Genomic DNA, 16,037 nt, shown 5'->3' on the forward strand with positions numbered 1-16,037 from the left:
GGAATTGGTGTTCACATCTCAACACGGGTCTGTGGAGCCAGGTGCCAAGAGGGGCCCTGTGCTGCAGCACTCGTGGAGGCTGTGTCTCTTCTCACCTGTAGCCTCTGTCTCCTGGTGCCTGTGCCAATAGTTGCGTGGTGCTGCTCTGTGGGCATGGTCTCCTGGAGGGGCTGTGCCACATCTGTGTGAATGCCTTGAATATCTTAGGGCTTTAGAGTGGCATTAAATGTCTGTGTTCAGTTAGCTGAAGCCAATCTTCAGTCATGTTGGACATCAGATAGGAGTGACTGATCATGCTGATCCATCCTTGGGCTGTCAGTGCTGCCTCTGCCTGCCTGGGGCTGAGCCACCAGGAAGGAAACAGAGAGCAGACACCCCACATCAGAGATAATTGACGGTGGAGGTCCTATATGGACACTGCAATTATTTCCTTCCTTTTCCTTTTGTCTGATTGTAAGATATGTGATTGCCATAGGGGAGACCACCTACTGTTATACTGCGATTTGAGGAAGCCTTTTAACTTGTTTCTCTTGAGCTTTGGTCACCCAAATGTAAAATAGAAGCAATTAAAACATGTGAGAAGTGAAAAGGTGTGGAAGACAGACATGTAAGGTTGGTCTGAGCATCCTCAGAGCCAGCTCTGCAAAGAGTGTGGAAGAGAGGGAGGGCAGGTTTATCTCTGGAGTGAAGGGCACTTTTCCCCTGAGACTTGCATGAGGTCTTACACCAGACTTGCAGTTTCCATGTTGTTTCCAGGCAGAGCAGTTGTGTCTGCAGGACAGGTATGAATGCAAACTCTTCTGGCAGAGCTGCTACTCAGCCATGTATCTGAAGCATTTACTCCATATCTGTTGCTATTTACAAGTGCATGAAAATGGCAAAACGCAGAAAGAGCATTTATTCTCTGTGAGCCTGAAAGATAAAAATTATTACTGGCAAGGAGGGGCTAGCAGCATTCAGAGAGTTGTAGGAGCAAAGCGGTCTGATAGGACACACTTTCTGTTCCCCTTTAAGCTTGGTGGAAGGGAGAGTACCAGAAGTTTCCAACCCCATCTCCCATCCTTGGGTAGACATTCGGCCTGCCTGAGGGAGCTGTTGGTCGCATGGTCAGCACTGTCCCCATGCAGGGCAGCAACAGCACCTAACAGGGAAACCAAATCAAACCAATGGAGATGTTAATGAAGCATAGTTGGGACTCAACATGAGCAAAGATAACAGAATGAGGGTTTTGAAGGCTAATGCAAAATGTGTCTTTAATGAAAGGAAGGTTTGCTATTGATGTCAGCAGCTTTTAGACCAGGCTTTGGTAGAAGTGCTGGTGCTTACTGGTTCATTGTGGGTTGCCTGTGTCTGGTGGCCAGCTTGCTTTAGCATATTTGGATGTCAAAAAATCATTGCTTTTCCCAGAAGCAGCAGATGAAAAATTGGTTTCAGCTGAGGAGCTCTGTGATATACTTTATTCAGGCCTTGGGGAGACTTCCAGTTTTGGTGTTAACTATGATTTAATGATAAAATGCTAATATCACTTGGGAGGAAAGACAATTGGTCCAGTCAGCCACCCTCACAAATAACTGCTGCACTGTGTGCTCAGGAGCCAGAGCGCTGCTGTCGCTCCAGATCGCTGCCCACGGCTTAGTCATTTGTCTGAGCACCAGTGAACAAAAACACAGATGTAGAAGGAAATGCATCCTCTCTGCCACAGCAGAAAATTAATCATGTGAAATACACTTTCCCCATAGCTGCCCATTGCTCAAGGAGGAGGGAAGGAGTGAAGCCAAATTTGTGAGGAAAATATTTCCCAGATGAGGACAATTTTAGTCCTGTGCAGTATCCATCCTCGCAAGGTACTTCATCAGAGTACTAGGGGTGGCATTGCAAGAATGGGGAAATGAACATCCAAGTCCTATGATTTTCTTGTCTGAGCTTGGAGAAGTCACTCGAAAGTAGTTTTAGGGCTGGAGACCACCTAGGCTGTATTCCTGCTGTTTAGCAAAGCCTTTAAGTGTTTCTTTGAGCTTTTATCACACTAATATGGAACAGAAGCAATTAAAGGGTGGGAAGTACGTGTCTGAACACCTTTGAAAGCCACACCCTCTCTACGTCAGATTTCTTTGCAGTGAAATAGCAGTAGCCACTCTTTCTTTTCATGCAAGTATTATGAAATTACACTGATAGCATCCAAGCTGTGTTGCCCTGGAACACCCTCCCTTGTTCTGGATTTGCTCTGCAGCTCCAGACAGCACCTCCAAAGGGCCAGTTACTGAGCAAAGCTTCTCCTGGGGCAATTTGGGGACATCAGTGCAGCTGTTTGTTCACAAAACAGCAGCACTGCAGGTGAGCAGCACAGAGCCACGTGTGCAGGCTCCTTGTGCAATAAGCCCAGGTTTTCCCATATCCTTTCTGGTGCTCTCCATCTAAAAATGAGGTCCTATTGGAATAAATTTGTGATACCTAGAAACTACTGCAACAATCCCAGAAGAAACCACAAACAACAGACATGAAATCCGGACTGCTTGCAGTTAAACACAAACAATAGGTCCATTTTACATCAGCTGGCATTTGTCAGACTGTTATCATAGTTTATGTTTACCACAGTGTTCTTTTGGGAACCATTAAGATTGCATGTGTAACCTAGGAAAATGGCCAAAAGAATCAGATTCAAAATATTTGCATTGCTTACAGCCAAGGTTCACAGCACAGCAAGGTCATTTCACTGTGTTGGGCTTTTGGAGGTGTTGGTGTAGCTGTGCTACAGCTATCGAGCTGGGAAGTAAAGACATGGCAGAGGCAAAAGGTGACTGGGACCCCGTGCACATGCTGATCCGTGCTGCTGAGGGTGGACTACATATGGCCACATCTTCCCTCCTCACTGCTGCCTAGTTTTTACTCTCTGAAAAAATAATGAAGAAAGACTTGACATTAATGAAGACATTTGCATTTGTGATGTTTATAGTACAGAGCCAGGTCTTCCTACTTAACTATATCATGAGTTAATCCACTCATTTCAATAGCAAAGCTTGATTCTGAGTTGATTTACACTAGAGTAATTCAGGTTAACTAAGCTGCAATCATTGAACAATCCCAGTTATAAGAGTATTCTTGGGTGCTGGGAGAGAAATAGGGCAAGGTGGGTGGACAGACACACCTTGCAGGTAGTCAGACCAGCACGAATGGTTACAGACCTTGCTCTGAAACAGCAACATGAGGCTGGAAAGAGCTTGTGATTGTGTGTCTGCATATTTAGACAAACACTAGCCTCACAGCTAGAGTATTGTAGTTTTGTGTCAAAGAGGGAAGTTTGACAAAAAGTACTGATGAAGACCAGGCTAATATCCCAGTACAGACTGAAAATACATTGCATTTGTCATTGTGAACATTTGCACTTATTAATAGCCAGTATTAAAAAAGCCCTCTGAGTCCATCTGTTACAGTTTCTGATTCAGGCACTGAATGTTCAGGGTATCTCATAGGTTTTTGAATATTTCTGCCTTGGGAAAGATTTTTTAGCTGATTTTAAAATTGTGACAGAATTTTCCTGAAATTTGTTTAAAACACTTCACTTGTTCAGGTCAATAAATCAGGACCAAATTCTCACTGTTATGCCACTGTCTTGAACAGTGGCTGAGGAGTACTGAGATCAGAACTGGACACGAGTGATAAATCTAGCCTTATATCGGCATGGTTATGAATATAGCCACCCTCTATCAGTAAATCAGGGATTTGCATAAAACACAGAGGGATCATGTACCAGGTGAATGTTTAATAATACTTAGGTTTTGGATAGCCACTTATGACGGGGGATAGCAAGTGGATACAAGATGTATGTGCTGGGAAATCTATAAGGAAAAAGGCCCTTAGATTTTTCAACCTGATCACAGGACATCACTGTTGTGGGACATTAATCTAAATGACAGTGTGTGCATCTGGTTGTTAAACAATTATCTCCATACGAGTGATAGTTCGGTATGGAATTGAAGGGGCTGTACTCTGCAGCCCCGGTAGCGTGACACAGAGCCAAAGGGAATCTCTTCATGTGACCCATCCAGTCTCTTGCAGTGAAGAGACAGGACGCAGACTGCCACTCCGGCTTTGAGGAGCCTGTTGCTGTATTACAGCTCCCATTGCTTGTGTTGTTCCAGGCAGCAAATGCATTTGAGGGTGAGCATCTCTTATCAGTAGTTCCCATGCTAGTGACTGGTTTGTCCTGTTGATTGACAGCTGTGATAATGAGGTCATTGTGAGGAGGCAATCAGTGCACAGAAATGTTTTTATGTCTTGTGGTCTGGGATCTTGGGCTTTTTGTGTCCCAAGAGGCTCTGGTTGGCTGGGCCAGAGCAAAGGGCAGAACATGAAATGACCGACTGTACAAGAAAAATCCCTGTTGCTTTCTCGTCTCTGTATTAGGTGGTTAGTTTGCCATAGCCCTTGTAGAGCTGTTTGCTGTAGTATCAAGACAGAATTTTCTAAGCCTTTTAATGTACCTTTGGAGTGAAAATACCAGGGGAGCAAGGCAAGTCCATCTATGAACTGGTTGTTCATAGATGCTCCATTTCTAAGTAAATCCCCCTTGCTGATCACTCTCTCGGTGTTCACTGAACTCTGTTGATTTAGCTCCTGTTTTTCATGCAGCTAGCTTATTGCAGTACAGTGCCGTGCCCCCAGGGAGCCTCGAATTTGCATCTTGGCTTATACCAGAACAAAATACTGAGAAAGGGATCTGATGACTGGGCAAAGGTGGCATGGAGTAAGAGGGCATAATTCTGGTTGCAAGGTTTGGCAAAAAAGTTTTCTGCATGTATCTTTTCTCTTTTATTCTCTGTTTTTGTCTTGCTGGAGGTGTAGAAGATTGTTTTCCAAAGCACCACTTTCACCATGCAAAAATCTTGCTTGCTTTCTCTCTTTCCACTGATCCTCTCCTTATTATGCATCTGTGAGTTGCAAAAAAACCCAAACCAACAGTGGCTAGCAGCTCCTGCCTCTTAGCGACAAGATTAAAATCCACCAAAATGAAATGTCATGGACAGTATTGAGTCGTCATTCTCTGGTACAGAAAATTGACTTGCTGTATATTCCTGCTGCAGTGCAGAGCTGATGGAAGTACCTGGCTTGCTAGATTTCAATATGAATGCAATCGGGTCGTGAATAGGAACCACAAAGCACAGAGGTAAAGGAATGTGCTAGGGATGGTCCAGGTTGGAAATCCGATCATTTTGATGTCTATACTGACTCGTTAAGGCTAGAATGCAATTCATGTTTCAGCTGTTAAGACTGTCGATGTGTGACTTTTAAATTAAAATCTGTGTTTCTCACTGAGATTGGACTGCCCTCTGTGATACCAACCATGCTTCTGAAATGCTTTGTAGGCATTACTTATAGAAAGTAGTGGGGTTTTTCCATCCATATGTTAATATTTTGCTGGTTGCTATTTTTTAGCCATATCCAAGAATGAAAATTCTGTTTCTGGATAGAACTAATGGTTGAGCCCATTCCTGACTTTCTATATGACCCAAGATCCTAAATCCAAAAGTAATCCTGAACCAGGCATATACAAATCTGCAGCAGCTGCAACTTAGACTGAGATGATTTTATTAACATTAGTTACTGAAACATGCTTAACCTGACAAGCCAGCTCCTCTGCTCACAAATGTTGCAGTGTCTCTCAGTCAGAAGGAACTGAAAACATCTGGTTCCTCATTTGGTGAAGAGCCAGGAGTCTGCCAAAAAGTGAAAGATAAGGAACGCAGCAGCTGAGTGCCACAGCGTCACCAGAGTGCAGAGTCATAGGAAATGGACCAGTTCAAGTCTCTCCTGTATCCATGGTGACCTCGGGACTGCAAGGGGCTGGGATGTTGGGGTCTGTCACACTGTGCTGTCACCATGCAGCCACAGGTGACAGGAGAAAATGGGAGCTCAGCTGGCATGGCACTGCAGTGTTCAGCACTGGCACTGCAAGAGGTTACAGATCACTGTAAGACAGCAGCACCCCTGAGCCCCTGATGCAGGCAGATCTGCGCCGGCTTAATCTTGTGAAAATGGTCAAACACAGCAGACAGTTCAGCTCCTGCACTTTATAACCTTCTCGTCCCTCTGTCAAACAACTCCCTACTTAGCCTTGATGGAGAAACCATAGCTGTCAGTGCCCAGGGACTGAGTCAAGGCCACCTTATTCCTGATGGGTGTGTTTTCCCTGATGACAGCCAGTTCGTGGCGTTGGTGGCATTTGGCTAGATGACCAGCTGTGTTTAAGGAGCCCCACTTACTAGATATGTGCCACATGGAGATGGCACTGGATTGGTAAGACAGAGAAGATTAATGGCCTCAGCTGCAATTTTCCAAACAAATAAAACTTTGATGTGCAATGTAATTTAAATGATCTAAATCAAATACAGTCTGGGGGCCTGAGATGTATTAGGAGTTTCAACAAAAAAGCATTTGCTGTGGCACAGTTTGGTGTCTTTCAGGGATAACAAATGAAAAAGGCTTTCTTTTTAGCTTCCATGTCCTTCCTCTCCCCAGGTTTCGTTGTCTTTCCTAACTGAACGCCTACCTCATTCATCTGCTAAAAACCGGGGCTGGAGACAGGAGCTTGTATTAGGCAGACCCGTGTGCAGAGCCGAGAGGGTACTTCTGTGGCGTTCTGTGAAAGAGACCATGAAGTGCAGCAGAAAATAATGTCTATGTTGCATTAAAAAAATCAACATTTTTATCAGAGAAGTTTTCTTTTGAGACAGAAGTGTCCATTTTAGGTCAGAAGAGGGAGGATCAAACATCCTACAAGCTCTGATCTATCATCATATGCATGGTCATGTTATCAGTCTAAACACTGTCCTGGATTTGCAAATCTCCATAAGCACAGATGTGCTTTGGGCACAGTGGGCTCATTGTCCCAAGAAAAATCGAAGGGAGATCTTGAGTGATGTCTTGTATATAGATGTTGCTGCTAAAAGCAAATTCTCCCAGCAAGTAAGTGCAGATTGTTTCTGTTATTGATTGCCACGGTCTCTGCTTCATTGAGACCACATGGCCCACTTTGTTTTTGTAGCTGCCTTTTATTAAAACTGACAAAGAGGTATCAGCGTTTGAGAAGATGAGTCTTGAGAGTCCCCTGGGCAGCATTTTCATGCTGTAAAGTGATACTGGCACATTTGATCCACAGATGCTTTTAACACACTAATAAAACAAAAGCCTTCCTTCCCAGGGTGGTCTTCTACACTACAAAGCTTTCTGGTTTTGTCCATGCTTAATGTCCCAGACCCCAAGAAGTAGAGAGAACCTGCAATTCCTCCTACTTTAAACTGTGCTCTCAGGATTTGGTCCTGTGTTGTAAACTGCAGAGAAAAATTCCTATGTGTATAGTTTTTCAAGGTATATTTTGCTGCTTCATTGAAGGCTCAGAATGTGTTTTATATTCACATGGGTTATCTGTATTGGTTTTCAGTATTCCTGAGACTGGCAGTCAGAAAGCTTTCATCCTTATTTCTGGTGACCAGCATTTACAGTTCCTACTTCTCTCCTGTTCTTGTAATACCTGACTTCATAAGGAGCCAGTCAGAGCTCTATTGTAACACACAAAACAGAAGATTTTTGTTTTGGCGTTATATTTGAAGATATGTAAAAAAATTTAGATCTGAGACATTTCACATTAGGAGCTATCATGAGTGGAAATGTTTGACCTCAATCTGTCTATGCAATAGCTCCTGATCTGTAAAATGGGAATACCATCTTCTCTCATTTTGAAGAGGCTTTATGAAGATAAATTAATCTTTGCAAAGCACTCAGATGTCAGAGTGATGAACACCACAGAAAAGCTTGGGGGGAAATAAATAGTTCTGTCTACAGAGCAGGCTGTTAGTAGTAGCCATAAATAAGACATGAAGCTACACTTTGATCAAGGAGACTAAAGCAGATATTGAATAGTTGCTGATAAACTGAGCACCATCCAGCCTGTGTCCTGAACAAATCCAAACCAGTGGGAAATGGCATGTGATTGTGTGATTAAAGAGATATTAATGCAAACAAGCAGTAGGACCAAAGTGAAGTTGCACCCATGAGCTCAGTACATTACTTTAGGATGCTCTGTTCTGCAACCTTGCTGTTAGCTGTGTGCCATGTGAGAAATATTAGCCACCGGTGAGCATGAATTATTCTTGTCCTGGCCAGCTGATTCTTTTTCTTTCCCTTTCCTCTGCTAACTAATTATGTTATACAGAGTAGGAGCTAAAAGCTTAAAACCATGTCATGAAAACATGCTCAGAGCTGAAACTACCAAAAGGTGTGTTCTTCAGCCAGCAGCCTGTCTTTTACAGACCAGGCAAAGCAGAATCCAGCAGAGCTACACATCAGTCAGAAGGGCTGTCAGAACCCCCTGCTCCATCCACATCTCCAGCCTCACCTAACTCCTGGCCAGTTGCTTGCTCAGATGAGCCAGCCAGTAAAACCTACTGTTACTGCAGCCACAGAGGAGCAGAGTTAATTTGCCATAGCGGAGACAGCTGAGTAACTGCATTTGCGTCTTTTTTGTGCAACATGGAGCTGCTTGGCTCCATCTTGGTTTAAGCTCTGAGGTGGTTCAGGGATGCTCACACTTTCCTTGCCATCTTCTGTGCTTTTATCTGTGAAGTGAATGTGTCCATGCCCTCAGTCTGCACAGTCCTCCCAGCCCATTTCTAAAGGACAGGCCACATATTTTTCACTTGAATTTGCTCATGTAACCTGTTGTTTTATATTAATTTTTTATTATTGGGCATTTTGATGGAGGCTAAATAGAATAGATTTTGTGCCTGTGTATTTTTGTAATGCTTTTGACAAAGGTGCTTCAATCGTGTATTCACAGCTACTGTTATGAGACACCTTCAGAGCTTGATATGAAAAACCTAATGATACAGTTGCAGTGATGAGCAAAAACTAAACTGCTTTTCAGGGGAGGGTGCGTATTCTGTTCCGTTATCCGGCCTTTGGATTCACAGTTCTTGACTTAGTGTCCCTCAGGCTTTTGGAGAAGAACACAGAAAATCTCTCCAAATGCAGCCTCATTAAGCAACAAAAATGTAACCTACTGATGGCAAAGAGGTTGCAAGTAGCTCTAGAGAGAGCAACGGGTAAGTCCCCTGAAATGTCTTTATGCTATAATTGCGTGCCATAGAGTTAGGTCCAACTTCATTATAGGCCCAAGGAATTGATGCTAATGGGCCCTCAGCCAGCCCCATCGTGCCTTTAGTACTCTCGGCTGCGCAGAGACCTTCTGTTTCGAGCCCTTCGTTTGACCTGTGCTGTTTGATCTGCCAGGCTGCCTGACGTATTCCCGAGGATAGTATACAAGCAAGCACTCTGCTCTTATTAACGTTAAAGGGGATCACAGGCAGAGCAGACCCCCATGGTCTGCTCCATGGTGTAGAGTCTAAAGAACTGCTTCCTTACTTGCTAAAATAAGCCTCTCTGGAGACACTTGGGGTCTTGGTTTTTGGGAGTGGGAGCAGGGGTTGAGCTGAGCCTGCTCCACCCAGAGCAATGTTCTCGTGCAGCTGTGGTTTGGAACTGACCTCCTCACCCTGTCCAGGGATGCAGGGATGGGGAGGGCAGGGAGAAAACTGCAGAAAGCTCTGAAAAGGCTCTATCTGCTGTAAATGCAGCCTGCTTCTTCCCCTTCTACAGTCTTCAGCTCAGCAGCTCCACACTTCTCCTGTGTTCATCCTACCTTAGCCTCCTCATGCCTTCCCCTTCAAACAAGTCATGGGAACAAATTGTAGTCAGGAAAGAGTCAATTCTGCACTCCCTCTGTCCCCTTTTCCCTACCTCAAAGTCTCTCTTTGCCTGTTCTGATTGTAAGATCTTTGGGGCAGGGACTATATGCTCCCTGTGTTTCTGCAGAAACTAGCTTAATTAGGGATCACTCTTGGTTTGTTCTGTCATAATAAAAGGGATTCATAATAATACTGCAGTAATTCACACCAGTCTCATTGCATTTGCTTCAAAGGAGGCACTCCAAAATAAGATGAGAGTAGACAAGATGAAGATCAGACCAGCTGTAATTACTAGTCTGCGATATCTCATTTTGAAGCAGAGTAGTTACGTGCAGTAGTAACTTGGCTGGCTATTATTCTAGGGGAAAAACCCACACAAAAGGTATTTTTACATAAGTATCTGTGCAAAATAGCCACCAATGTTCATCAGAGAGCTCATGATTAAAGGCCCTTGAAGTATGATTGGAGTTGCCAGTTTTCATGAGATAATTAAGATGCGGGTTTGGTATATACATTCTGGTGATCTCATTATCTTCATTATTAATTAGTCTCTGTTCTTCACATTTCAGCTCCAGTTTCTTGTCATTAGGGTGACTAGCCTGTGAGCGATGCATTAGTGAGATTCAGAGGAAGGATTCTGCCTCTGGAACAGCAGAGGAGGTGCCAGCCTTTGTTCAGAATTGCTCCAGAAGAAATTGCAGTGCTTTGTATAAGATCAGCAGGTTGCCCTGCCATAAACCCTTTCAACAATGTACCCTGCGTGGCGATTCCTGGCCAGGAGCCCCTGGTTTCGGCAGGCACTCTGGCTGCTACTGGAAGTCAGCAGTGATTGTGATTTAGGCACTCAGCTATGTATTTAGCAATCTTCCTCCAAGCACCCAAATATGAATATTTTGCCCAAATTTCCTCTGGCATGCTTCTGCAAGCACCTTTTTCAGGATGCTTAGCATTATTGATCTGTGGGATCTGGCAGTACCAAGCATCCTTTTGCCAGTGTAGCCATCTCTTTTCTTTCCTGTGGTAACAGGGATAAAAGTCTACTCTCTATTAACAGAAAGGTAGTTGTCACTATCCTAACCTCAAACCCTGGACAGGACTCAAGACTACACACACTTTGCAAATACCACTATGTACAAGTAGGTGTATGGCAGATGGAATTTAGGAAAAAACAAGATGAATTAAGATGGAAACTAAGCGTGAGGGAATGCCCTGCCGTTTCCAGGGGCCAGCTATTATGGTACTGGAGGAGCACATCCGCCATCGTACAGCTTTCCTTTGAAAAGCAGAAAGTCTGCTGTTGATTAAGTCAGAAAATACCATGCTCATGAGAGCCTCAGTGTGCAGAATCTATTAATGCAAACTAAGTATGAAGCCTGGAGCATATTTCAATGTCTGTGGTCATCTGAGCTATTACTAACCTGCACAGGTTCCTCAGCTGCCTGAAATCATGACAAGAGAATAGACCTCCAATCTCAGATGGGAAAAACATATCATGCAACATCTCCTATGGCGCTGAGTCATTTGAGTTGCAGCTGCCAGTCTTACCAAGCAGAAGGTGCTATCCTGGGCATTTCATGCAGACGTGCAGCCCTTCCTCCTCACCCTCGCTGCTCTTAGGCATGAAGCAGTTAAAGGTCTGTGTCACTCCTGATATAGTTCTCATTCCTCCAAGAGAAGGCAGTGATGGCCACCTGCCCTCCCTCAGCCATGACAGCGTGCTCTGCTTTTCCTTTGCAGGAAACAAATCATAAGTCATATTAAACAGAAAATTATGGCTTTATGATGAAATATATAAAAAATAAGGTTTTTGTCTCAATGGAGATCAAAACTAGCCTATAACAATCTCCACTTAATCAGGCTTAGCTTTAATGGAGTGAGAAATGGACCTGTATTATAGATATGGTTATTACTTAATAAAGTTTTTATACAGTCATTCCTTAATAAGACATGATTGTCTAAAACCTGTACATTTTTAGGACCTTTACTGAGCAACGCTTCTATCAATGAGACATTTATGCCTTCTCAATTATTACTGTGTAATAAACGGCAAAGCCCTGGGTAGCATACCGAGTAATACATTCGCAGGTGTACCAAACAGTTGTGCTTATGCTCTTAACATCTCTATTATAAAATTAGTTTTAACTGTTGCTGCTTTATCTATTAAACATTTATTTTACATTTTGCTCATCACAAGCTATTGAAAGTATAGCCATGTTGACTAATCATTCTGTGAGTATCAGGAACTGTTTCACAGTGTGCCATAATACTGCCTGATCAGTGTAACAATATGAACACTTCTTACTTGCATCTTTCAGGAAACCATTAAAAAATGTACTGCGCAAGTAATTATTTTACTTATGATTGTTATTTATTCTGCAATGAACCCTTGACATACAACTGTCTCTTTCAAAATGAATACTGAAAGGAAAAGCAGATTTTAGAAGTGTCCTATTTAATAAGCAGCTAAGTTGTCTGTCCCCAGATCTGTCTTGTAAAAATTGCTTTCCTGTTAATTTATATTAATGAATAGAAGGATCTCTGGGAGGTGGTTTTGATCCCTGTTACACCGTTCATTATCAGCTTCTGCTCAGCTTCCCGGGAGAGCTGCCGAACACGAAGGCTCCGGAGTCCCGCTGCCACTGCAGGGAGCCCAGGGTCTGCTGGGTCCCACGCGTGTGCGGGGACCTGCCCCGAGACCTGCCCTGCTGAGTCCGAGGGACCTCCTTGGACACGTGAGGATGGCAGTGTGTGTTGGCTGAAGGTGCACTTCGCTTTCATCTGTTGCTGTTACGCTTTATTACACTAAACCTAAGGTATCCCCCACCCTTCCAATGCTCCTCTGCTCAGCAGAGAGGGAATTCTTTTTATTTTCTTTTGATGAACTGAGTAAAGTGTCAAGTTCAGTGAACTGCTTTAAGCTTTGCATGTAAGAACTGAGGCTAACGAATTTCTTTTTCTTGTCTCTCTTGGTTTTTGAACAACAATATTTTAGACTTAGAAGCCACTGGCTGGAATGAAAATGAGGGCAGGCTCAAGCAATACCTGTTACGTGTGACCTTAAGCTGGTAGATGGGTTTGAGTGAAGCGTGAGCCAGTGGGCTCGTCACTGCCCGCTTTGGTCTGTTTTCTCATAATTTCCTTATCCTCTGCTCCAAGTAACTCTTGGGCCTCTCTCCTCTCTGGAAAATGCCCTGTCTTTGGACACAGTAAGGTCCAAATGATTTCGGGATGGAAGTATAAAGTACTTAAGCGATCTTTCAGTCATTTAGATTTACAGCATCTCTGTAACTCTGTATATAAGCACTGTTGCTGAAGTATGCCACAAACAGCTTTGTGTAACTCTTTTGAAATACCCAAAGTTAACTTTAAAAATGGGTTTTGGAATATGGCCAGATCCAATGGCAGGGTAATGACTGAGGATTCTTTCTTTCTCTAGGTCTCTTTCAGTGCCATTATGGTTGGGAGGGAGGTGCTTGTCTGTTGACTGAATCCTGCAGGACGGTGTTTCCTTCCGTGTGTAATACTCCAGTGAAAACTATGACAGTGGGTAAGGGCAGGGTTTGGCTTCTGGACAGGAGTTTTGCAGATAATGTTTGTTTGAATACTACCCTCTGCCTTTGAGTCCTCTACTGCAAAGCCACAGAAACAGGTTTTATTTCTTTAATTTTTTCTTTATTAGCACAGACAGCACAGTAAACACAATTCTTATGAGGCGTTGCAAGAAAGGAAGTTACACAACTTCTAAGAAGTGAAGCGAATTTAAAATAATGAAGTCAGTGTGAGTGTTCTCAGCCTTTTTGTTTTGCTTTTCTTTATCTTGTAACTAAAGGATTAAAATCAAGGACAAAACAGACATCATTTCCTAACAGCATCTGTTTTGCTTTGTAGCACACCGAGGGTGTTTTAGACAGGCACCACCATCACGGGGAGGCCGTACGTGCGTTTTATCGTCACCCAGTTGTAGGAACGAGGGCACACCAGGCAGGCGAGGTCGTCCCCAGTGAACGCTGGTGTCCCCAGAGACTGTTCCCACCTGGGGACCTGACATCCCCGCCGCCCTCAGGGGCCCTGTCCGCCCAGGGAAGCCCCTTCACTTTACGAGGCATCGGAAACCCCAAATCGGTCCGTAAAAATTCCTCCGTTGGCGTGTCGGACGTGTTCCTTGCAAACTCGGCACCCGCAGGAGGGGGCTGGTCGCCCCCGACACCGGGGAGGAGAGGCTGGTGGGTGCACCTGCGTGGGGTGGAGGTGACGCTTTACCTGCCCTCACCCCAGACCGCCTCAGATCTTTACCTCCTTCCCCCCGCCCCGCTTCTGAACTGGGTTTGAGCGCAGATATATATATAGATATAGACAGATATATTTCGAATTATTCGGGTTTTAAGCCGGATTTACTTTCTCAGGAACCCCAAGCAGCTTCCTCTTTTACCACGGATAATTACCTCTTTTGTCACGGATAATTTTGAGCAAAACTGAAGAATTACGACTAAAACCACCAGCGCGGTCGGGGAAGCGTCCCTCACGAAGAACGGTTTCTCACAGGAGGAACCGACCGCCAGCAACAAACCCTCACCCCCGCGCGGGGCGGGGACGTTTGTGTCCGTCCGGCGAGGGGAACTCCGGACCCCCCCCCCCCCCCCGCCGCCGCCTTTTTCCAAACCCGCGCTGTGACGTCACGGAACCCCGCTACCGAACGCCTACACCGGACCCCCCGCGTCGCCTAGCAACCGCGGGGCGGACCAACTGTTGCCCGCCGAACGGGGGACGCGTTACCGTCACCTCCCTCCTCCCGCCCACTCTGCGGGGCGGGGACGGGGCGTGGGGACGGTATCGTCCTCCCGGCGCCGGGCCAGGTACGGGTGAGACGGGGAGCAGAAGGCGGGAGGCAGCCGGTATCGTTCGTGCGGGGTGAGGAGGAAGTTTGCGGCCGCGTTGGGGGTTTCCACGCTGCGGCTCCCCCCCCCCCCCCCCGGGGGGGGGGCTGCGGCGTGAGGGAAGGGGGATCCGTGGGTCCGCTCCGCTCCGCCGTCTCCTCACCGCTCCGTGCGGTGCCGACGGCCGTTGCAGTGCCCGGAGGGTTACGCACCCACGGGTGTTTGCAACTGGACGTGGGTTAGGGAATTCCACCGGACTCGCGGGGGTCGGGGCGGGGGGGAAGACTATCTCCGGTGACCTTTCTGCTGCGGTATCTGCATTTTCGTGATTGCACGGAGCGGTTTGAAATCCAGGAAATGCAGGTAGAGCGAAACCGTGCTGGGTTTTTTTTCCTTGCTTGTTTGCCTAGGGAGGGGTTTTTCGGTCCACAGAAAGGTTGGACTCGCCTTGGAAGTGTGGAAAGGGAGCACGTCCTGGAGAGCTCTGGCAATACTCTTGTATGGGGAAAACGCAAAACCCTCTGTGGCTGTGTCGGCAGCCGTGCATGGTGAAATGGGGGTGTTGGGGAGGAAGGGGGTGTCTTCCTGCGTAGCAGAGCCTCATGCAGCACTCGGGTCTGTCACCTGAAGATGCCCGAGTATCTGGGCTTTAAATCTTTAAAAGAGGAAGAGGAGAAAAGAGTACTTTTTAAAGGCGAATGCAAGCAAGGGGCTTGTTCCGTAATTATACTCTGTGGCACTGGTGATGTGTTTGGATTGCCATTACTTATTGTTGAATGTTTTTAATACCCAACTGTGGTTCTGAATGCATTTGCTGGCTCTGGGATGCTGGTGACATAGCCAGGAAAAAATGATTTGCAGTTAGTATGTGGCTGTCATGACAGTCTGTTCTGTAACTACAGATCTCCTGTGTAGCTCTCATGTGGGACCTGTGTTGCTGTAATGCAGTCGGTGAAGTGGTCCTGCCTCTGGTGAGCTGCATACAGTTGGGCCTGTGTTCTATGTGCTTGGCAGCATAAGAAAGCAGTTCACAGCAGAGATCTTCCTCTGAAGCCTTCAGCGGTGGGAGCATAGGAGATGTTAACAGTTCTTGGTCTGGAGTTGTTCGTCATGTCTCTGAAATGGAGACAGGCAATTGTGCTTTTCTGTTACGCCGAAGTGACCTATGGCAGAGATCCCGGGGCAGGCAAACACCATCCCCTCTCTGTGCTGTGCTAGTGCTGATTTTGGGGTGACAGTTTAATGTTGCTGCTTTGATAGTAGCAATAATCTTCATTTGTTCCGGCAGATTTATAAGGTTAGTGGCTTTGGGGGCACAGGTAACAATTTATCCTCGTGTTATTTGGCTGATTTAACTACTTAAGTTAAGGAGGAGGGACAGGTGAGAGAACACTTCTGAAATAGGTTCAGAATAGGGTCCCTG

At 45.4% G+C, this 16,037-nt stretch overlaps 1 protein-coding gene across 6 annotated transcripts in view; it reads left to right on the top strand.

Annotated features, from left to right (window-relative positions):
• The window catches only part of RAB11FIP4 (RAB11 family interacting protein 4), a 140,450-nt gene that overhangs the window by 86,170 nt on the left and 38,243 nt on the right, over positions 1-16,037 (top strand). The window contains exon 1 of one of the 6 annotated variants that reach the window (XM_030013793.2): positions 14,561-14,648. The exons of 3 other annotated variants lie outside the window; for them this stretch is intronic. Coding sequence is in view for 1 of the 3 variants with exons in the window: in XM_041123665.1 (XP_040979599.1) it covers positions 14,972-14,977 (6 nt within the window). In the remaining 2 variants the exon portion in view is untranslated. Of the gene's footprint in view, positions 1-14,560; positions 14,649-14,908; positions 14,978-16,037 lie in introns of those variants that run through there. 2 more of the 6 variants (XM_030013795.2, XM_041123665.1) reach the window with 2 other exon arrangements.

Source organism: Aquila chrysaetos, chromosome 5, assembly GCF_900496995.4.
Source record: "Aquila chrysaetos chrysaetos chromosome 5, bAquChr1.4, whole genome shotgun sequence".
Lineage (NCBI taxonomy): Eukaryota > Metazoa > Chordata > Aves > Accipitriformes > Accipitridae > Aquila > Aquila chrysaetos.